This window comes from Macrotis lagotis, chromosome 4 (assembly GCF_037893015.1).
Source record: "Macrotis lagotis isolate mMagLag1 chromosome 4, bilby.v1.9.chrom.fasta, whole genome shotgun sequence".
Taxonomy (NCBI): Eukaryota; Metazoa; Chordata; class Mammalia; order Peramelemorphia; family Peramelidae; genus Macrotis; species Macrotis lagotis.
The window spans coordinates 80108858-80133182 of NC_133661.1; the positions used below are offsets into that span (position 1 = coordinate 80108858).

The 24325-nt window shown below is 37.8% G+C and overlaps 1 protein-coding gene across 50 annotated transcripts in view; it reads left to right on the forward strand.

Annotated features, from left to right (window-relative positions):
* The window catches only part of SORBS1 (sorbin and SH3 domain containing 1), a 306979-nt gene that overhangs the window by 269023 nt on the left and 13631 nt on the right, over positions 1 to 24325 (forward strand). For 29 of the 50 annotated variants that reach the window (XM_074233269.1, XM_074233271.1, XM_074233268.1 and 26 more), the window contains 7 exons: positions 1456 to 1541; positions 5589 to 5756; positions 9273 to 9319; positions 13237 to 13351; positions 13488 to 13613; positions 16448 to 16639; positions 18640 to 19407. In XM_074233269.1, the coding sequence (XP_074089370.1) occupies positions 1456 to 1541; positions 5589 to 5756; positions 9273 to 9319; positions 13237 to 13351; positions 13488 to 13613; positions 16448 to 16639; positions 18640 to 19407 (1502 nt within the window). The remainder of the gene's footprint in view (positions 1 to 1455; positions 1542 to 5588; positions 5757 to 9272; positions 9320 to 13236; positions 13352 to 13487; positions 13614 to 16447; positions 16640 to 18639; positions 19408 to 24325) is intronic. The other 21 variants (XM_074233283.1, XM_074233286.1, XM_074233289.1 and 18 more) reach the window with 3 other exon arrangements.

A 24325-nucleotide genomic window follows, 5' to 3' on the forward strand; every position in this document is an offset into this window, starting at 1 on the left:
AAGCTCCACCATAGGGAGAAGGAAATCACAAACCGCTCCACAGTGGCCTATGCTTCGCCTTCCTGTAGCAATATGGAAGAGCCAGCTTTGAATTTCAGGGCCCTTCTACCTGCTGACCCGCCCTCAGCCTGTTTGGATGACCTGGACCATCTCTCCACTGTCTCCAATGACAGTCGAGAGGGGAGCACCAGCAGTGTGCACAGTGATTCCCAGAAGCATCGGCACAAGTGCAAGGGCAGCTGCCCAGCATCTTACACCCGCTTCACCACCATCCGGAAGCATGAGCAGCAGGCCTCCAGGAGCTCCGGCTGGAGAGTGGACGTAGGAGGGGACAAGAACGTTGTCCTTAGAAACATCTACCTCATGGGCCCCCTGCCTTTCAGGTTGAAAAAGCCCCTCCAGTACCATTCCCGAAAACCTCCACACAATGACTCTGCTAGCCCAGCCATGGGGCAGAGAGCAGAATCCCAAACTCATCCCCTTGGGAATGAACTCAACCCTGAAGGGGAAGGGAAACCCTCCATTCCCAAGCGCCAGTCATCCCTCCGTGTCCTGGAAAGGCTTAGCCAGGTCTCAGAACCCTCTCCAAAAAGAGCTGTGAGACCAGAAGACTGTCTGGGCACCCTTAAACCCAGCAGCTTGGGCCCATGTTTAGGTCCCAGCTTGGATAGGAACAACAATCCGCAAAATGATCTTGGAACACCCCCCCGAGGTGGCTTTTTGTCTCCTTTACCAGTGTGATCTCATCCGTCTTTCCCACCTTGCTTGCCTTGTCCCCCTCCTTCCTTGTCCCTTGATGCTCGTCTCCTAGTTTGTCAATTATTACCTCTGTGTGTTGCTTGGCGTTTAATCATGGCTATTAGCGGCTGCCCCTTCTAAACAAAAAAAAAAAAATTAAATATGAAGAAAATGCATCTATCTTCATAGAATTATCACCAAAACCTACATTGAAAGAAAAATTGGCCACTTAGATTACATGAGGACCATTAATGGGAATTCTGAAAATTCCAGTTATTTGCCTCTGTCCAAACTCACTTGAATGAGGAGCAGCCTCTCATGTTGGCCCATGTGTGTGAATGTATACTTTGTCCCAATAAGACCACATAGGTCTTATTAGTGGGTATGCTCATGAAAGGAGATGCTCTGTTTTTATCTCCTTTCTTAATTCACTGGTTTCCTCTATTATCCAATGTCTCCACAAGTGGATCCCAAAAGGGGTGGGAGGAAAGAGAGAGGGGAAGGAGGGGAGACCTAATAGTCAATGTCTGATATTTGAACTTTCCAATATTTTGGTCTTTTACCTTCTCAAAATCCAGTCAACTTGATATCCTTAAAAATAGCTTAAAACTTCTGCTGTGGGAAAATGTGTAGATTGCCAGAAATGTTTACTGCCACCTGGGTTTTTGGAAAACAATCTCTGTGTGTTTTAACTCTGTCTGCTATGTTGTTTTGAAGATTCAGAGTCCCCTCGACACTTCACCCCAGCTGAATATTTGGAGACTACTGAAGATTTTATTCGAAGGCGTCATGATGACAAAGAGGTTAGTCCCATCCTAAAGTCTCATGAAAATGGAAAAAGATAACCAAATACTTGGCAGATTCTGTACCAGCCTATCTTTGTCTACAAAAGTAATTTCATTTAAAATAGTAGATGGGGATTTAAATATTGCAAATTAACCCTACCTCCAAATATTTTATGTAATTTAGGGTAAATTACTTCCCCTCTCCAAAAAGTGAAAGCATTAAGATGATTTTATTTATGTGATATGATAGAAAATATTGGCATTCAGTCTTAAATGAACACTTAGGGTAAAAAAAAAAATTATGGAAAAGAATCCTTTTAGAGCCATTTTTTTCCACCCTGGGAGAAGGTGAGAGGAACACTTTAGGTATAATCTATTTGCCTTTTTTCTACTTTAGAATGTTTAGACTGCTACATATAAAAGCAGATAATGATAACATAATAACAATAATGATGAATATAAAAAATAGCTTGGGAAGATAACCTGTAACCAAGGAGAGAAGATATGCAAATTTAAGTAAGAGAGGGAAAAAAAGAAATACCTATTACTTTTCACTAAGGGTTTGTAAATAATATTAATGCTGAGAATGGGGTGAAGTGTTTTTGAAAGCAAATAACTGCTGAGTGGTTCATAGTGGTGATTCAGCATAAGATGACTGCCATTTAAAATTACTGCAGCTGTCTAATAAAGGAGAAATTATTGGGTGAGAGGTAAAGGTGAGCTCATCTGGGCAGATGGTATGCTGCTATGGTTGCTCTGGAGTTAGACTGCCATCTTAACAGCATGGTTAAGATGATATATCAGCTGTTGACCTACAAATAAGATGAAAGAATTTGCACAAAACTACAAGTACATATGTTGAAAATAGTGCTTAGACCTCAGTTTTCTTATCTGTAAATTAGGAGTTAAGAGGTGGTGGTTTAGTGAATAGAGTAGTAGTGCCAAGAAGACCCGAGTTCAAAAATCTGCCCAAGACACATACTAGCCATATGACTTTGGGTAAATCACTTAAACTTTTAGAGCCTCAAGCAACAGAAGGCAAGTCAAGTTATCTATGAGGAAATGATCTGATTTGGAAGAATGGATAATTTCTTAGGTCCCTTCCAGATTTCAAGAGGTGCTAGGTGCCATAAGACTGGATATTTTGCCTTTTTGATAAATTGGTAGAAAACAAACACCTGATTGAGTTACCTCCATTTAGAAGTATGCCAGAAAATTCAGCTCACAAAAAAACAAGAGGAAAAACCAGTTTGTTCAGTAATTAAGATTCTTGTTAATTAAGTGTCTCAAAGGATACTTTGGTGAAAGTGTAATGTGAAACCAATATCCTCTCAAGTTCATGAATTACATGGGACTTTCAAGGAATTTTGCTGTAATAGAACTTGGTTTTAAGGAGTATACCATTGAGAGTCACAGTCTCAATATGAGAACTTGCTATTGACACCTTAAATAAAAGAATTGCTTCTAATCTGGGATGTCAAATAGGTAGATTCATATGTTATCCTTTTCTTCTTTCAAAAAACATCTGAAGCATTTAAAAGTCATGTTTTATTTTGATGGGTAATTTGGAAATTTAAAGTGTGATATTCCTAAAGAGCTAAGAAGGAGGGAATTTGGGGGGGAGCTGAAGAATCATTAATAATTGAAAGTAGGGAAAAAATGTAAAGAATTTAGTTAAAACTTGGTTCTCAGGGCAGTGAGGTGGCATAGTGGATAAAGGACTGGCCCTGGAGTCAAGAGGACCTGAGTTCAAATGTGGACCCATATTAATTACCTGGTCATGTGACCTTGGGGGCAAGTCACTTAACCCACTGCCTTACCAAAAAAAAATAAAATAAAATAAAACAACTTGGTTCTCAACTTCCTTTTTCCAAGTATAGTACAAAAGATTCATGATAAAGGACTTGTAATGTGTTATATCTATAGGAACAGAAACCATGAAAATGTATTTATTGTATTTGTATTAGAGATCGATATTATAATAGAACATCTATCAAGATACAGAATAGTAAGAACAACAGTCAGTTGGTTAATAAGTAATTATTATTACAAAGAAAGGAAAAAGTCAGTTATTGCTCTTAAGAACTTACAACATTGTGACCTACTTTTTACAAAATGTGTATCCTGTTTGATCCTTATAACAATCCTGTGAGGTATTGTTATGTAAGTATACTAACACCATTTTACAGATGAGGAAAGTGAGGGTTCAGAAAAGTTATATGATGTGCCCAAGGGTCAGGTCATACAAATATCAATCTAACATTTATTAAAGATTATTGAGTACTTGCCCTTTGGCAGGCTCTGTACTAGGTGCTAGGGATGAATTACAAAGAATGAAATAATCTCTGACCACAAAGAGCTTATATTCTAATACCTAGAAAGAAAAGGAACTAGACCAGTAAACTGTATCTTCTGACTTTAGATTCAGGGTTCCTTCCTTTTCAGATCAATAATTTTATTCTCTTGAAGCTTGTTTACTGTAGCCAAGATTTTGTATTTATCATCAGATTTTGGTTTTAGATCATTAACATATAAGACCAACAGGACCCTTTCAGTTATATATTATATATATATATATATATATATATATATATATATATATATATATACATGTATATCATTCTGTCTAAGGAGTAGTAATATAGTTAGGCCCTGATTAGTAAAAGTAGTGAATCCCATGAAGTGGTTGCTTTCATAATTATGAAAAATATGATAATCGGCTCCAGTCCAATGGGAATGTACTCGTAAATTTGAATAGTTTACTGAGCTCAGTCCTTCTCCAGTACTGCCGCATGACAGTGAGACTTTCAAAGGCTATACCAATGAAGTACAAACCCTGGAAGGTAGACATCAGACCCGTCTTCTGAAAACCAACCTAACTCAAGCTAGAGAGTCTTGTTAATCAGTAGGTCTACTGCCAGGTGATGAATTTTTTCAGTCACAAAAATTTTCAGACACCATCTACTAAGACCTTGAAGAGTTGAAATCTATATCAGGGAGAAAACTCATGAAATCTAGGAACCCTGAAGTAATGAAGTGTTGGAATGAGTCATTCAGTGGGTGACATCTTTGCCTGCCATATGGCAAGTGACTTCTGACTGATGTCATAGGGCTTGCTTTGACAAAGAAAAAAGAAAATACTTAAAGTGATGTAGAATATTAACATGGTCTCTGTACAGCCCATATCATGATGATGTCATGTGTTAGTCTTTGACTAGTTGGTTGCCTGGGTAAACACAATGCTTACAAGACCAAAGTCTAGAGTTTTTATCTTTCTGTGGGCTGGTCAGTGTTGCTCTGTAATGTAACCTCAGATCTTCTGATAAACCCTAGCAAGCTATCTTGAAGTTGCATATTAATTGGGCATAAAGAGCATGAAGAATATGGATGACTAGGTAAAAATCCAATCCTACTTCTGAAAAAATAACTCCGAACTCATGTTTTATTGATGGTGAGTCAGAAATACTACCTGTATAAGCAAAAACAATATTGTTGTTATTGCTGTTGTTATTTACAGACTTACAGAATATTTTCTCTTATTTAGGTCACTTTCATATTTCCCTTATTTTGTCTCTAGATCAATGGTGTCAATCAAACTCAAATAGAAACAGGGACTGCCAAATCATACAAAAGGATCCCTGTGAGCTGCATGTTGATTTAGAAAATCATATCTCATCATTATCTATGTTCTATTATAATTTTCATTTATTTTATTAAATGTTTCCCAATTTTAGTTTAATATGGATCCAGTTGTAGTCAGGAGTATTGTAGACTTTCAGCTATGTGTTTGTAACCTCTGTTCTTAATGGAAAGCAAAGCCTCCCAGAAATTTTGCTTTTGGTGATGTGATTTCTTTTCATTTTACTTTTCAGTACAAATAACTTAGATATCTTTAAGTGATTAGCTTTATCACTTTAGTAAGTAACACTTTAGTATTGATCAACTAAGTTTAAGATAAGCCAGATAGGTTTCCCCAGTTTCTTTTTCCTCAGTTATTTATGTTGGAAATTTTCAAATTCCCAGAATTGGATAATTCATTGTCCATTTTATGCGATTTCATGGCAGAAACTTTTAGCGGACCAGAGACGGCTTAAGCGCGAACAAGAAGAAGCTGATATTGCAGCTAGACGACACACGGGTGTTATTCCAACCCACCATCAATTTATCACTAATGAGCGGTTTGGGGACCTCCTAAATGTAGACGATACAGCAAAGAGGAAATCTGGGTTAGAGGTCTGTTGGAGTTACCTCAGTTTGCTGCTTGACCCAAAGCCGTACTTGCCTTCCACCATGTTGCCCTCTAGGCCAACATTAGTTCTACAAGCAGCATCTTTCATACTGGCTTTATTTAGGCTTGCTTTGGCTCTCTTGTGGCTGGTCAATGGAAGCAATCTCTATGACATTGGGGGCTGTGTATGTTAAAGCATGCCTTGCTGGTGCACACTTCAGTGCATGCCTTTAAGCATCAGCTATCTGTATGAGCCCAGTCCTGCATCATATTGCTATGGTATTGTTTTGCCTCTGCATTCTGCTTAGAATCTGTATGTCTTGTTGATTCCAATATGCGATTATCTTCTAGTTTGGCCATTTGTAATTTTTGCCTTTGACCAAATGGTCCAGTGAAACTTGGGCAGGGCTATATTACAGAAAATGATCTGGAAAATTCAAGAATTGCCCTGAATATTTGCTTGCATTTAAATTGTCCAAGTGTAGATTACCACAAGTTGGGACAGGTACATAGAGTAGTTAACAACTACTCTGTTTGCACAGTTGATTTGTTCCTAAACTACCTAAAATTTCAAAGGTGCAACAAGATTTAATCCTTTCAGAAGAGACAGTGGGGGAAGTCTCTTTAAGGTGATTTTTCTGAAGATCTCATAGTCTTTCAAACACTAAGTGATTCAATTGTAAGTACCATGTTTCATAATTCTCAAATAGCCCTGCCAAAGATGACTGGTTTTCATAAAAAATACTGATGGTAGAAGTGATTCTAAAAGTTTGATGTGGAAAAAAAAATTTGGTGATCTTTCAAGGTGAGTTCCTATATTCACATTGTTGGGAGTATTAATGACATCCTGTTAGGAGCAGATACATCACCATGAAGATATGAAATAACATGGATGAAGGATAAGAGATATCATGGAGGGAAGAAAGGATGTAAAGAGGAAGGAAATAAAGGGATAAGGATAGTAGGAATGATAGGAAGGGAACATTGAGGAGGATACCAAGGAAGAGGATGTCAAAGTGATGAGTGTAAAATTAAATTAAATGGAAGAAGAGAGAAGGAAGATAGATGATTGATATAGAAAATGTGTCTGACTCACTAATGAGTCTATGCCTAGAGGCAGAAGAAGGATAGCTACCATGCTGCCCAGGAGCAGAAAAACCAGTTTTGACTTCCAGTTTTCTGAATATCTTAGTGAGAGATGTTTAAGAATCTTTGTGAAGTGAAGTTGTGTAAATCTATAAGACTATCTTAATGAATATATATATATGAATTCCCAGAACCAAAAAAAATTTCCTGTAGGTTTTCAATTCTCATTTATTTTCCCACTTGAATATCTCCTGCCCCATATTTTGGAGGAGGAAATACTTAGCTCCTCATCTAAACACTAATTCCCCTCTAGTGGGTTTCCTAAGTTGTCCATAGCTACGGGAGCCAAACATTAACAGGGAAAAAACATTAACATGTGTTTGAGCTTATTTAATGAAGTTGCCTTTAAAGACCTATTGGCATCAGTCAGATTGGGGAGTGGGAAGCTTGTACTAGGAATAGCAAATAGGTTTGCCCAGTTGAGAGATGATACTCAATAGGGAGTTAGAAGATCTGACTCTGTTAGTTCTTGACTCTGCCATTAATTCACCATGTAGCCTTGGGCATGTTGCTTCATTTGTCTGGGCCTCAGTTTCCTAAGATGTAAAATAAAGGGGCTAGATCAGATGACCCCAGAGGTTATAGGGAAGAGTAGGGAATATTACTGAATAACCTTAAACCCACAGTCAGTTTAGATTTCAAATGAGAGCTGGTTGAGGGTTCTTTTACAGTTCTAGGAAAAGAATTTGAAATGTTTCTGTTCCTTACAGATAAGCTGAAATGAAGAAGGCTAAGAGTCAATTCTGAAAGAAGGCCATGTTTATGGAAAGCCTCTGAGATTCAGCATAGCAAAGTAGATAGAGCACTGTATCTAGAATAAGCGAACCTGGGTTTAAATCCCTATATGTGGTAGCAATAGAAATAATATTCCACTAGGAATTAAGACCTTGAGTTCTTGTCCTAATCCTACCCTGATTCACAGACAAGCCATTTAATTTCTCATCAGTAAAACAGAGAGGTTCAATTAAATGGCTTCTAAAGTTCTTTCCAACTCTATTTTTGAACCTACCAAACTAGGACAAGAGCCAATTTGGAGGAAGTATTAATATTGATGCCAGGGGAAAATGTGGCCAGCTAAAGGTTCAAGCAGAACTTGAAAGAATCAAACTTGAAGGAATTCACATAAAAGACCAATTCTGAGCCGGAAAGATATATGTAAGCAGTAAGGAAAGGTTTAGGAACATGAGAGGTTACTTGGGGGAATCATACTCACACAGAGTGGGCTCTCTTCATTGAAGACAAGCAACTCAACTGAATAGAGAATGAGCTTTTAAGGAGTACATAGGGAAACTTAGATGTGAAAGGGCAGATAACTTAGAGAGTAGAGATGAAGTAATTAAGAAGATATTGATGAGGGGCTATAGCTCAAAGACTTAATCCTTTCAGGCTGGTACAGGGATCCATTCTTTTGTTGATAGTAGTTTATCCCTGCCAGGGAGGGGCAAGGTACTTTATGAAAAGTTCACTCATCTCATCTCAATAAATTGAGCAATGGGATGGGAAGTGGGGGTTTATATTGCCTTAGGCAATGTTAAATGTAAGATTCATAGTCAGTGTAAGGGGAATAAATTATAAACAATTTTCTGCCCAGTGTTTCCTCTACTCCAGTATAATTTTATGGTAAGACTTAAATGAGGAAGATACAGGTTAGAGAAAATGGAGGATGACTTCAAGATTGTGTCTGAGGGAATGTGACATTATTAACAGTGAAGGGTTAGGGAGGAAGGAGATGATGAGTTTTGTTTTTGTCAGAATTTGGTTATCAGTTACAATGAAAGAGGTGCATGGATATACATGTGGGATATAATATGGAGATAGCCATGGTGCCTGGTCCATGACCACAACCTTAATAAATGCTTTTTTGAATGAAACTAGGGGTTCTTATAGACCACAGGAAATGCTCAAAAGGGAATGGAGATAAGGTCAAAACTAGAGATAAAGACAGGGAGATATGTTATCCCCTTATACATCATGATGAAAATCAGACAATTTGATGAGTGACCCAAGAAAGGAAATATTAAAAATGATGAATGGAGGATACAGGATTCCTGGGTGACTTGAGTCTAGCACTAACAAGAAATAGTTATAAATCTGCTCTCAGGTTACAAAGCTTATCTTTAAATTTTCATAATGTTTTCTCCAGATATGGTGTTCCTGCTTGGAATGTCTCATGCATGTACAAAATCACTGACCATATAAACAAGCATCTGCTCAGAGGGTCAGATGACTGGAGTGTTGCCCACATTTCTGCTTTTTAAGGAAATAGCTAGGATGCATTTTTTTCTGCTTTGCTTTCAGGAAAGTCACAAACATTTGGATTTTTCTTCTCTTTAAGAAAACCGCCATTTTAATTTATTATTGTCTCTTATGTTTAGATGAGACCTGCCAGAGCCAAATTTGACTTTAAAGCTCAGACACTAAAGTAAGTTGAACTGTTCAAGACTGTCAACCATTACATCTTCTTACTACAGGTAGCCCATTTTCTGTAAGATATTCCTCCCCATGCTGGAAGAAGGAATATGTTGGATGACCTGATGGATTGACTGGGCAAATCAATGCAATCAGAAAAATTCTCCTAGAGCAATACAGTAAAAAAAAAAAATATGAACTATATCTACAAAGGGTTGTATAAATATTTCCACTATTATGTCTACTATTAATAATAATAATAATAATAATAGTAGTAGTAGTAGTAGTAGTAGTAGTAGTAGTAGTAGTATTGTTATTATAGCTCAGTCCTGAATACTGTTTTCCAGTTACAAAACACATTACAAAATCTTGGCCCTTTCTCAGCTCTATAAAGTATATAATGAAACTTTTATCCTCTTTTTATAGAGAACAGTCTCAAAGTTGGGACATGACCCATCCAAGGTGATAGAGTTAGTAAATATGCAACATAGGTCTTGAGTTTTCTAGCTTAAGTTTAGTACTTTTTCTATAGTCTTAGAACTTATGATCCTAAGACCTCTGCCATAAAGAGAGAGAACCCTGAAAAGATTGTCCTTAATCACTTTATTTCTGATGATTGATTCAGATAAGCATTGAAATGGTCACTAAAGTTGAAATGAATACTTTTACTTTGTTTGCCACTAATGTTAGCACACATTTGATGAACTGCCTAGAACTATAGCTTGCAATCTTGGCATTCAAAACAGTTCAGTTGGGTATGAGGAACCAGCAAGAAGACCATGGGGGTAATTTCCCTGGGGTTCAGTTATGACAGTCAACAAAGAGTACAAACTGCTAGTTCAATATTTAACTAATTATTTTTGTTAGCCGCATGAAAGTATTGTCAGTCTTCTAAATTTCAATGTCCTGTAGCAAAGCTCTGATCTCCCTACCCTAGTTACTGCTCTGAGACTCAAATCCTCCGTCTTTTGTTAGGTCCTAAACAATGTTTAATACAAGAGAAGGAGCTATGGTCCTGGCCCCCTCCAACACTCCAGGAACCCCCTTTGTATTCTCACCATTTAAAATCTTAAATTTGAATGGGTCTGGTAGTGGGGATTCACTTCTATTCTATTGTCTATTTTATTATCTAAATATTAGAAATTGGAAAGAAAAAAATATAAAAAATAGAGACTTGCCTTTCTTTAATGTCTGAACCTAAGAGTTGGGAGAACTATATAATATCTTGTTTGTCAATAATAGTCATATAATTTTGAATAACTTACTCAACTTCCCTGTGCCTGTTTTCTCAATTAAAAACTGAGAGTATTGACATATATTATCTACAAGTTTCCTTCTGATGCTAAGGTTTTATGAAATTAGTTATATAATTTTATTGCTAGTGAAAATGGCCAAGATAAAAATGACCTTATTAAGCTTGATAAAGTATATGATTTTTTTCTTTGAAAAATTATGAAATTCATTAAGGGTTAACAAAATAATAATCTTGAGTTCTCTGAGGTCTCTTCTAGGTCTAAAGCTATTTTTTTTTTCATTTTTAAAATGCTTTCCTGCTTAGAAAAATCCTATGGGGTATTTGTAATATACTTACATCTTCATTTTATAGGAGAGGAAACATTAATATAATGCATGGAGTAATTAAGACACTATGGGGCAGTAAGAAAACAGTGAACCAGGAGTTAAGAGACTTCAATTCTTTTATTTTTAATTTATTTTAAATTTTTTCCCAATTTTTCCCCATTTAATTTTTATTTTTTTAATTATATGCAAAGATAGTTTTAGGCATTGATTTTTCTTTTGTTTTTTTTTGCTAGGCAATGGTGTTAAATGACTTGCCCAAGATCACACAGCTAGGTAATTATTAAGTGTCTGAGGCCAGATTTGAACTCAGGTACTCCTGACTCCAGGGCCCGTGCTCAATTCACTCCTCAATCCACTTGTGCCACCTAGCAGCCCCGAGGCACTGATTTTTTTGTAAGATTTTGTGTTCCACATTCTTCTCCCTCCCTCCCTTTCCTCACCCTTCCCTTACCCTTCCCTTGACAGCGAGTAATATGATATGGTTTAAACACGTACAACTATGTTAAACATATTTCTGTATTAGAGGAGACTTCAATTCAAGCCCCATTCTCTCAGCCACCAGTTGGAAGATTATCAAACTTCAGTTGGGCCTAAATTTCATCAACTTTGAAATGAAGAGATTTGATTCAACTCTAAGTCTCTGATTTTCGATCAGAGAATAATGAAATTGAACTAAATCAACCAAACATTTATTTAATATAATATAATAATATAAAATAATAAAACATGTGCCAGACATTGTCCTAAGCATATGTACAAAAACAGATAAATTCCCTACCCTCAAGGAGCTTATTTGCTGGTTTTCCTCACCCCAGACTGTAAGCTCCTTGAGGGCAGGAATGGTCATCTGCCTTTATTTGTATCCTCAGTGCTTTGCATTGTGCCTGAAATGTTGTTGATACTTAAAAAATCTTGATGGGGGTAGCTAGGTGGCACACTGGCTAGAGCACCAGCCCTGGAGTCAGGAGGACTTGAGTTCAAATTGTGCCTCAGACACTTAATTACCTAGCTGTGTGACCTTGGGCAAATCACTTAACCCACTGCCTTACAAAAACTAAAAATAAACAAACAAATAAATAAGCAAATCTTGATTGATTTACTATATTCTCTAGCTGATCTCTAATGTATGTTCCAGATATAACAATCTGTGAATCCATAAATGACTTCCCAAAGGTCATAGAGCACATTATTGGCTAGGTTAGTAATAGAGAAGTCTCCCAACTCCTAAGTGAATTCTCTTTTCCATGCTACCTCTAACTATAAATATGACTTCAAAATACAATATATTCATCTTAAATCTTAGCTTCAGAGATTCCCTTATCCCTCCCCTTATAATGTCTCCCACTCTTTGAGAGATGAGGAAAGTGAAACCCACAGAAATTCAAAGAAAACTTGTTCCATATACTTGGTTAATTAGGACACAACCTAATATCTAGTCCTCAGCTTACCTCCAGGACCTTGCATTGAGACATTTGTGAAGAGAGTCAAGGAATAGGTTATCAAGATCTCAGAAACAATTCTAAACCCTACCTCCTAATGCCATATGGCATCTTCTTCAAGGATTCCAAAAGGGACTTTTCATCACTAAGTTCAGATTCTGCTGACAGATTTATGGACTACAGAGGAATCTGTATGGACTATGAGGAATCAAGAGACCTGGAATCTAGTTCCAATTCTGTCATTAATACTGTGTGAACTCAGGCAAATCATTTTGTCCATCTGGGCCTCACCCTCATTCTCTGTCAGTTGAAAGGACTGGACTTAATTAGTTTTAAATTCCTTCTGGTACTAATGTTCTATCATTTAATAACATTAGGGAGCATCCAGTGAAATCAGATACAGCATACAAGTCACGAAATAAATTGGGAAAGCAATTTGCAACCAAATTATTGATCATCATTGATTATTTACTGACTATGGAAGCCTCTGAGAATGCAAATCATTTTCCCTTTCCTGATCTAGAGTTCATCAAAAAGGGAATTTTAGCTTTTAGAATGGAGCATGAACCAGAAAAACCTGGGCTCAAATTCCATCTCAGACACTTAGTAACTCTGTGACCCAGAATAAGAGGTCAAGTAACCTCTCTGAGCTTCATATTACCTTCTGTAAATTAAGGATAATAATAGCTTCCTCCAGGTTGTTGAGAGGATTAAATGGGACCTTTTGAAAAATGCAAAGAATAATGCTCATTCTATGCAATGGAGCTCTTCATGTGAAATAGATATGGACATTGTATTATCATATTTTGCATTCTTACCAACAGCCCCTCTGCCCAAAATAATAACACTTCTTCCTTTTTGAATGTCACAAAACTCTTGCAATAATCCCCTTATCATGCTCTGTTGACAGAGAACTTCCTCTGCAGAAAGGAGATATTGTTTACATTTATAAACAGATTGATCAGAATTGGTATGAAGGAGAACATCATGGCCGTGTGGGGATCTTTCCACGGACATACATAGAGGTATCTCTCCTCCTTCCCCTTTCCAAGTTAAAATACTGCTCATTCTGAAAACACTCTTTTTTGACAGTCTGCATTGTGGATCTCCTCTCCCTCCATCCTTCCTTGTTTTCCCTGGTTTTTCTTTTCTTTCTCTCAGCTTCTTCCACCAGCAGAAAAGGCACAACCCAAAAAAATGGCACCAATACAAGTTTTAGAATATGGTGATGCTGTGGCTAAGTTTAACTTCAATGGAGACACCCAAGTTGAGATGTCCTTCAGAAAGGTAAGACAATCCTTCCCTCAGAGCTACTTTAGGAAATTTGGGTAGTGCTATCTCAGTGAGGAAACTGGCATTGCACTTCTGAACTAGGCTATCAGAGACCTTTGGGATTTCCTAGCACATTAGAGTTGTGTATGGGTATTTCTCAAGCTCAGGAAACCTCAATATAATCACTAGCTTAGTAGCATGCCCATTATTTGCAAATTAACATCATATTTCTGGAGCCTAACTGCCTAAGAGAAAGATCTGTATTTTTTCATCCCTCTTCTGGGGTCCAAAGCCTACTGTCTAAAGATTAACTATTTAGTGACTGAACAAAGGTGGCATGTGATTGAGATGAAATGCTGTTCTGTTATGGCAAATGTTGAACAGGATACCCTCAGTAAAACACATGAGCAAATGCAATGGGAAATGTACTTTATACAAAGTGATATCAAAGTTTCAGGATGATCAGCTGTAAATGACCGACCTTTTCTCAGCAATGCTGTGACCCAAGAGAAATCTGAAAGACTTATGATAAAGAATATTATCCTGAATACAGACTGAAACTTTTTTTTCACTTTATTTTTCTTGAGATTTCTCTTTGGGGCGGGTGTGTTTACTTTTACAACATGATTATTGTAGTAATGTTTTTCTTGACTATACTTTTTTTTGGTTTTTGCAGGGCAATGGGGTTAAGTGACTTGCCCAAGGTCACACAGCTAGGTAATTATTAAGTGTCTGAGGTCGGATTTGAACTCAGATCCTCCTGACTCCAGGGCTGGTGCTTTATCTACTGCATCACCTAACTGCCCCCTTGATTATACATTTTTAACCCATACCAAGTTATTTGCTTTCCCAATGAGAGGGAGTGGGTAGGAGGAAGGGAGAAAATTTGGAACTCAAGGTTTTGAAACTGAATGTTGAAACTTGTTTTTGCATGTAACCAGGGGAAAAAATAAAATAAAAATAAATAAATTATTTTTTAATTTTTTTTAAAAAGAGTTTAACTATTCAGCTCATAAAAGACTGAGGAGAGTCAGCATCAAAGATAATTTTTAATTAATTTCTATTTGCAGAAGGGCTATAGGTTTGTTTATTTTTTAACTAATAAAGAACATTTTCTTCTACTTGGGTCTTACACAGATACCCTATCACTGCATGATGGAGAGCCTGGGTAGAACTCAATTCAAATAGGTCCTGTCAACCTCGAAAGACTATGAGTAGAGACACTATAGTCTGACTACCCAACAAAGTTCATAAACGAGCATTTCCACAGGCTTGGCTCCCAAGGGAAGGGTTTCTTCTTTTCCCTTCCCTTCACTTCTTCCCTTTCTTCTTCCCTCTTTTTCCTCTCCCTTCTTCTACCCTTTTCACTTCTCTCTCCTCTTCTTCTTTCTTCTCCTCTCTTCTCTGAAGAAGAGCTGAAATTTCTATTTTTTTCTTTTTTTTTCTCCTCTTCCTTTTTTTTCTTTTCTTCTTCCTCTACTTTTTCTTCTCCCCTCACCACTTTGCTTAGGGCATTATATCTTTATATGTAGGTGTTCTGTCAAGAGAAATATAAGTGTGGGTTACATTTATTTTGTAAGATATCTTGGCTTGGAGGAGACTAGATTTTTTTTTAATTTTTTATTTATTTTCTTATAAAGTGGAATTTACTCTCTGTAAATTTACTCTCTGTCCTACACAGTTTCCATTTATGATTTCAAATATAATTTGGAAAAACAGACTTTTAAAAAGCCCATTGTGATTCAAATGACTAAACCTTTAAATCCAAATCACCCTAACTTTCACCGAAGGCTAATTCAGCCCCTGAGTGCAAATAGCATCTATTTTTATTTTCTGTTTTGACCAGAAACTCTAAGGGTCTTTTCTTCCCAGAATGATACTTTTGTGATAGTAGAGGAAGCAATCTTTTATCTCAGCTCTTCCTAATGTATGTATGTAGCCTCAGACAAACTAAGACTTGGGAAAGACCTTAATTTAGAAAGGCCTAGGTGACCCACTGCATCCTGGGTCATCACTTCTTGAATTTTGTCTTGCCATCAGATTCCTATGACTTTGAATGAGAGAGAGAGACAGAGACAGAGACAGAGAGAGAGAGAGAGAGAGAGAGAGAGAGAGAGAGAGAGAGGAGAGAGGCTTTGCACAGCTCTGCCTCACCTAAATCCAGATAGTATTCAAGTCAAGACATGGTCATCATCATGATATCATTGGTCCTCTTTAAAATAGAAAGATGAACAACAATAATCTCCTCTCCTCTTCTCTCCTCTCTTCTCCTTGTAAGGTTGCACTGGGAATAGAGTACTGAATTTTGAGTCAAGAAGGCATGAATGCAAATTCTGCTTTAGATACTTACTGCCTGTGTGACCCTGGACAAGTCACTTACTCATTCCTCTTCTGTAAGATGACAATAATGGCAACTATACTTCAGGATTGTTAGGAAGATTAAAGAGATGACATACTATAAAGCAATTTGTAAATCTTAAGGTGCTGTATAAATGTCATTAAAGAATTACTTGCCTAGGAACCTGAAGCATTTAAATTCATACAGAAGAAACAGTAAATTCCTTTGGGGAGTAATTAAGTTTAGTAGAATAAGTTGGTAACATTATCCCTTCACTCTCATATGATATTTAAAAAGATAGTCTGGGCATCCATCTTCCTTTCATGTAGCCTTGAGTTTTGTGGTCTACACTCCCCTAATTGGTGATTATATTTTGTTTTTCTCCAGAAAGGAGACAGCTATGTGAACCCGAGGAGAAAAGATTTCTAAGGGAGGGGTCTTGCTATGGAGTGGTCAGTCCTGAATGTCAATGGAATTTTGAGACTTAAAATATACTATTGTTTGTTCCCAGGGGGAGAGGATCACATTAATTCGCCAGGTTGATGAGAACTGGTATGAAGGACGAATCTGTGGTACCACTCGACAGGGAATCTTTCCTATCACATATGTGGATGTGATTAAGCGACCTTTGTTGAAAAACCCAGTTGATTACATTGATCTGCCGTTCTCTTCTCCAAATCGCAGCACAACTGCTTCTCCCCAGGTATCTGCATTTCTCCTGATCAGTTTCTATATTTTGTAGACAGGAATTCCACCATGGTTCAAACAGGTACCTTGGGGCCAGTTCTGAGCACTGTAAGCAAGCTTCTCTGAAGTAATTCCTACATGAACCTTGGATGGTTTTTGTTTAATTTTGTGCATAGTTATTCTTTTTTAAGCCCTCTCCAAAAAGCTTTAAAATTCCCCAAAGGGTAAGGGACGGAATGATTGGCTTGTCAATTAATATCTGAGACAAAGATTTCAAAGCTAGGGCATAAAAAAAAGGCCCTGGAAAGTTTTAAAGGATCTGCAAGAGACAGATCAGATTGAAATCAGTGAATTGAATCAGCTCAATTCATTCCTTAATGCAGTTTTTTGACCCTTAAGCATATTATATAAAAAGAGCTGTTGTTGGATCACATTTCTAATCAATGTTGTCATAGATATCACAATGTAATGTGACTTCTTTCCTTATAGGTCTAAATAAATTTAGTTTAAGGAGTACTGTTGGTGTAGAATTCTCTGAGATTTACAGGGATCATTTTTTTTTCCTAGAGGAATATGGAAAACCTCTTCTTAGCCAGCCTTACCTCTTTAGAAGAGGAATTTACAGATCATTTACTGATCACACTAATTCAATCAAGTTCACTTGGAATACAACTTGTAGTTCTGTCAAATCAAATGTATAACCCAAGATCTTTAGTTCCAAGAAGAGTGAGAGTCAGATTGAGAGTTAGAGAAATTAATCATAACCATAACTCATTGTCATGAATTAGATTATATTGTACATGTTAAACAGGTCGAAAAGGGGATTTTAAAAAGGGAGCTGAGTAGCAGAATTAACTGAGAAGAACATTCTTGCTTTTATTCTCATTTTCTCATGTGCTTAAAAGGCCTCCCCTTGCCCAGGGATTCACTGATAAGCTCAAGGAATAATTCTGATAGGTCTCCACAGTAGGGGCTCTTGCCACCTTCTGCTTGGTTGGAAAATCTTTTAAGAAGCTTTGTAATAATTCATGTAATTCTGATTGGTTTCACTGTTGGGTAAAGCCTTAGTGAGAAACTCTTAGAGGATAAGAAGACAATTCAAATGATACTCTGGAAGACCCTCTATTAGGGGAAATAAAAATCTAATACAATAAGTAAAAAAGAATAATATTAACAATATTAATGATATTTATGTCCATAGTGCTTCAAGGTTTACAAATCACTTTGCATACATTAACTCATTTGATTCTGACAATCAACTGGTGAGGTAGGCTGAGCAAGTATTGTTAGCCCCATTTTATAGCTAAGGAAACTAAGTCTCAAAGAGGACCATAATCACATGGTCATAAATGGCAGAACTATAAACCGAGTCCATATTTTCATAAATTCATTTCCTTTTCCTCTATGCCTTTCTGTCCTAAAACAAGGATTCTTGAGATATCCTCAAAAATAGTGGGTTGATAAAAGTCATATTTCTTAGAATTCAGATCTTTGATCTTAAAATTCTAAATCACTGTTTTTTAACTGTAAGGCAGAAAACCACATTGTTATCCTATTCTCAGAGGTGAATTTTTGGATGGGTGGATTTATGGGGAAATGAAAAGTTTTGATTATATCATTTGAAACTGGCTTCAGACTAGACTAGTATTAAGAGTCTTTACACTGGTGTTAAGAACCTTTCCCTAAATCCCATGGTACTTCTCTCTATCACTCTAACCCACTCCTAACACAGACACATACAACCAGAATCCTTGGTGTCTATCAGTCATGATTATGGATCCAGGGCAAGTACTGTAGTCCCTAAGTCCATATCTCATCCATTCTTGCTCCAAATAGAATTTCCTTTTTGAACAATTGTGTATGTTCTGCTTGTTTTTTCATTTCATTTCATTTCTTTTTTGGTACTCTTGATAATAGATTATTTGGGGGGGGTGTTCTAAAATCTGATACCCTTTTTATTTTGTTTTGCTTATTTCTTCCTCTTTCTTTCTCTTTCTCTTTTTCTTTCCTCTTAAGTTTCCAAGTCATGGTAAATGCCACTCCCCAGCACCCCAATCTCTGCCTGGTTCACGTCAGGTATTGTCTCCAGAAATGCATGCCATCACCTCTGAGTGGATCTCCCTGACTGTAGGGGTTCCAGGCAGAAATACTCCAGCTGTAACCCCACCTTTGCCCCCTCTGCCAGAGTCCTCTCTTTATAACACTGAATACTTTACTTCTTCAGCCCGGGCTAGTCCTACCCTTTCAGTAAGCCTTCCCCATTCTAGTATCTCAGATCGCTCCAGCCCAAGCCTTTTAGTTTCTCCATTTCCTCCTAACCCTCACCGACCATCTTCCACCATTAAAAATGTCAGTGCTAACCTTCAGTTGAATGAAGAGAATATTATTTCTTCACCATTCCCCAATGCTAAATGGGATACATTCTCCCAGCCACTGCTCGGGAACTCCAATAATGTTATCTCTGAGCTTAGTGATGCCATTTGCAATCAAGCCAAGTTCCAACAGTGGCAAGAAGAAAACAGACAGTATTCAAGGAAGCCTAATAAAGAGGCAAGTGAGCACTATTCCGATGGATCCAAGATCTCTAAGAAGAGCTGCTTAAAACCATCAGACCTGGTCAAATGTATGAGCACAGAACAGAGACTTTGTGATAACACCCTTGGGGGAAGCCAATCCTGTCAACATCTTCTCAGCCCTATTCACAGAAATGAGGCTGGGCAAAAAGATACCAGTGCAAGGGCCAAGCACGCTGACCCGAAAGAGAATCAGAATGGTGTGAGACAGGTAGGCCAGCAGCATGGTTTTGTGTGGGTATAGAACTTAAGCTTACCATTTGTCCACATGTGGCTGTCCTGCCTGTCTCTCAAATATGGAAGTGTGGGGCACCCAACAAACTGATAGGTAGGATTCAACTAGCTCTTTGCATTAAGTGAAGAGGCCCAAGCCAGGAATGGGAGTTCTGCACCACACCCCACCCCCAGCATGGTGTGAATTGAAGACTACTTTATGTTTTTTTTGTCTCTGTGAGTTATTGAGGAGATGGAACCCTTACATGGTGTCCTTTAAGCACAGTAGAAAAGGCCAGGAGGAAAGCTTTTTCCCTCTGTGTGTGGCTGCGCATTTATGCTATGAAGCAAAAAACAAGAGGATGCCTTGCTAGATGGAACTCAGCCCTCCATCTATATTAACGCAGCTGAAAATACTAATTTCTTTTTGTTTGAAAAAATGTGCTTTGTTTATATAATTTCATAACATTTAGTGGACATGTAAGTGGAAAGTTTGCTGGTTTTGGAGCTAATAAATCCAGGTTCAAATCTTGCCTCTGCATTTTCACACTTGTATGACCAACCACAAGTCAATTAATTTCTTAGAGTCTCAGTGTTGTTTCAGTCATGTCTAACTCTTCGTGGAGTTTTGGAGTTTTCTTGACAAAGATAAAGGATTAGTTTGCCATTTCCTTCTCCACTTCATTTTACAGTTGAGGAAATTAAGGCAAATATGGTTAAGTGATTTGTCAAGAGACACCCACTTAGTAAGTGTCTGAGCCTGGATTTGAACTCATGAAGATGAGTCTTCCTGATTCCAAACTCAATGCTCAATCTACTACAGCAACACTTGACTGCCCTAGAATCTCAGTATCCTCAACTGTAAAAGTGAGAAAATTGGATTACTTTCCTTCCCTATAGTTCTTTCCAATCTTATATCTATGATTTGGTGAGATAGTTGTGTGAAATATATTTCCTTCACTCAGTGTTTCTAAAAAGGAAACAGCACAAAGTTTCAAGGCTTCTGGTTCCCCACCCCAGAGCACTGGACTTGGAGTCAGAATAACCTGGTTTTGAGTCTTGCCTCAGATATGTAATAGCTGTGTGATCCTGGGCAACTCACTTGGCTGCTCATTTTAGTCATCTATGAAATGGAAATACTAATAACTCCTATCTTAGATGACTTTGATGTATGTGAGTGAGCAATGGTCTAAGAAACTAGAGGTGCAAGGCCCCCCCTAACATTCTTACATTGCCTGTGTGTGGTCTGAACCCCCAAGTTAGACAACAGCTGGCTATCTCCTTGGGCAGCTGGTTACATTTACCATCTCCTCATACCAGTCCAACCACACTTGAAGGCACTCTTACTGGTTCTATGCCAAGAGGTTTGGTTGGATGCATTAGCAACCCTGAGGGGCATCTCTTCTGGTCTGGAGGATGGTAGAGGAAACAAATGTCAGCTCTTGACCCCTCCCCTTAATCAAGGCCCCCCACCCACCCAGGGAGGAAGAGATTTAGAGCTACCTGTGGAGAACACCATCCAGAATCAATCCAAAGCTCTCTGGAAGAAGCCCCCAAGCCTATCCACTGGAGCCCCGATAAATTCACAAGACAGGTCAATATCAGGATTCATCATCATGACAAAATGCTAGACCATAGTAAGCATAGACAGGTGGAGAAAGCCAGATGGGTGTGAGAAATTCTGTATTCAATGGATTTTGATGTGGGATTAATGAATTTGATCTGGTCATGAGATACCTAGAATACCCAGGAGGGTACACTGGCTGTTTAGGAAGAACCTGCTCCTAGCTAGCTTCTATTTGGATATAGGAGATGCTTAGAACACCCAGGAGGGTACACTGGCTATCTGGGAAGAGCTTGCTCCTAGGTAGCTTCCTATTTGGGTAGAAGAGATGCTTAAAACACACAGTAGGGTTCATTTGCTGTCTGAGAAGAACCTGCTCCTAGTTAGCTTCCTATTTGGGAATAAGATGCTTAGAACACACAGGAGGTTACACTGGCTATCTGGGAAAAGCCTATGCTTAGCTAGCTTCTTCTGCTGCCTAGAGCATGGGTTCTTCACTTTTGTGTATACGTCATGTTTGCCTCTTGCAGTCTGGTGAAAACCATGAACCCCTTCTCAGAATAACACTTTTAAATGGATGAAATATAATACATAGGAATACAAGGAAAATCAATTCTGTGGAAAGATGGCTATCAAAATATATATTTTTTAAAGTCCAGACTCTAGACTAAAACCTTTGGTATAAGGGCATCATATCAGGATGCCCTCGTTCACCATTGGTCCTGATCTGAGATGCACTTTCAGAGCTGTCCCAAGAAATAGACTTTTCTCTACTCACTTCTTAATTTAATTCAGCAAATTATTAAGCTCTTGCTATCAATCAATCAATCAATCAGCAGTCATTAATTAAGGACCTACTAAATACATGCACTAGGCAATAGGGATGGGTTATGAATATAAAAGCCTTTGCCTTTAGGCAGTTTATATTCTACTGGGGAGGTCACAAATTCAAACTAACTTCCCAAGGCACAGAAACCCAGGATATAACTGGGAATATCAGAAAAGGTCCTTGAAGAGAAGGGTCATTTGAGCTGAATCTAAAAGGGGTACCAAGAGGTGGAAGGAGATGTTTTAAGCATAAGAATTGCGTATACAAAGTCATGGAAGCTGGAGATGGAACCAAGTAGAGGGAACAGTAAGCTGGTCATTTTGACTGCATAGAATAGAGCAGCAAGAAGTAATCAGCCTGGAAAGAGAAAATGGGCCCAGATTGTGATGATTTTTTAACATTCCAGACATTTTCTCACTGTGTGTTTCTATAAACTCTTACAGAGATGGGTTAGAATCTAGAACAATAACAATTCAATCCTTTCAAAGTAACTTCCCTTTAAGAGCATTCAAAGGTCAAGTCCAAAAGACCTTCAGTGGGAATGATCCACAGACTCCACTGTCCAGGTGTCAGGACATAAGGGGTGACCCAGGCCCAAACTAGGGCAGGACGACTGGAGATTGGTACCAGGACCTTGAAATTTATAGGATGTCAAACATTTTAATAATGATTATTAAAGAATGCAATTTTAATTTTTGTTACACTTATATATTTTGGTAGCACAAACACTCCTTTAATAACATAAAAACAGCAAAGATTAACACCAAGTTAGCAAGAATGATTTGTTATCATAGAAAGCTAACAGAGAGTGAACTACCCATTACTCTTGCCCAACTCCATCTTCACCTATTTTCTCCTGGCAGGACCCTTCCTCCTGTGCTGCCTCGAGTTAGTCTAATGTCTCTGTCTCTCTTACCATGTCAGTGTCTTGGGGTCTTCCCTCCCAGTCACTTGATTTGTCTTCATTATTTATTCATAGATTACACAATTTATTTTGAAAGTGAATTTTTTACTGCCTTCCAAGGCACCAAAATTGCTACTTATCGCTCACCCTCTGTAATAGTTTATGCAACAATCAGATCTCTAACTCAACCTCTTTTTTCAATGGAGCTATAACAAGCCACTAGTTTAAAACAATGGATGAATACTTGTGACATAAATGGAGCCACTTTGGCCTGCCAAGCCAAAGGCAAGAAAGGGAAAAAAAAAATCTGTAAAATTATACTCCTTTACTCAATCATTCCTTCAACAAATATTTACTGAACCATGGGATTTGAATCATTCAGAGAAGCAGCATAGCTGTAGTGAGTAGAAAGTGTTTAAGTGTTTACTTTGTGCCATTCACTGTGCAAAGTTATAGGGTTGTTGTTCATATCCAATATTTTGTGACCCCATGTACAATTGCACACCAATACTGTCCGTGAAATATTCTTGGCAAAGAGACTAGAGTTATTTGCCATTTCTTTTCCTCAATGGATTAAGGCAAATGAGGTAAACAACTTGCCCAAGGTCACACATCTAATAATTATCTGAGGATGTATTTGAGCTCAGGTCCTTCTGACACCAGAGTTGGTGTTCTATCTCCTGTATCAGCTAGCTGCCCTCCCTAATTATCTTGATGGATAAGTTCTATAATGTCTAAATTATTTTTTGTCATTTTCCTCTTAACAGCAGCTCTACTTCTTAAAGGAAGATAATGATAGATGGGAAGAATGGCAAATGGGGAAGCCAAGAGATGTGGGTTCTAATTCTGACTCTGCCACTAATTAGATATATGACTTGTACAAGATTTTTCACCTATTTGAACCATAGTTTCCCCATCTATCAAATGAAGGGTCTGGATGACCTCTAAATTCCCTTCTAGCTTTCATATTCTATTAACTAGAAACAATGCCTATGATTTCACTTGAGAGGAGGGATCAAGAAATATGATCTCATGGTTGGGATGAAGGAGAGGATGGAACCTATTATAGACCTCCTAGGTTGGGGAGGGGGGTGGGGTGAGCATATGTCTTCTCTGAATGGAAGTTTTGATTACCCAATTATTGCATCAGCCCAAAAAGTAGTATAGCAGGTTAGAACTAGCAAATGAATTCTTGGAAAGAATTAAGAGGTCATTTTGGCTGCAAAAGGGATAGGAATAAATTAATTAGGAAATTAAAAGGAAGGACAGTCTCAAAAACGGTTACATTATCATCATCCAGTGACCACTGAACTTTTGTTGAATATAAGGCACTGTGCAGTTACATAGCATTAGTCAGACTTATAGCTTCGATTCTTTAGGAATCTTTACAAGTAAGACAAAACAAATAAACATAGAAAGAACATGGAGAAAAAAAGAATTAGAAGGCACTTAGGCATTCTAAAGGAAGGAAGGAGGGAAGCAAGCAAAACAAAGACCATTAATCTCCAGAAAGTCAACTTCTGTAAGCTTCAGAGAAATTTTAGCCAGGAGCCTGAGGGAAGGAAGTTTAACAGTGAAAGAATCCAGAAAAACTGGATATTCTTCAAAGAAATGAGCCT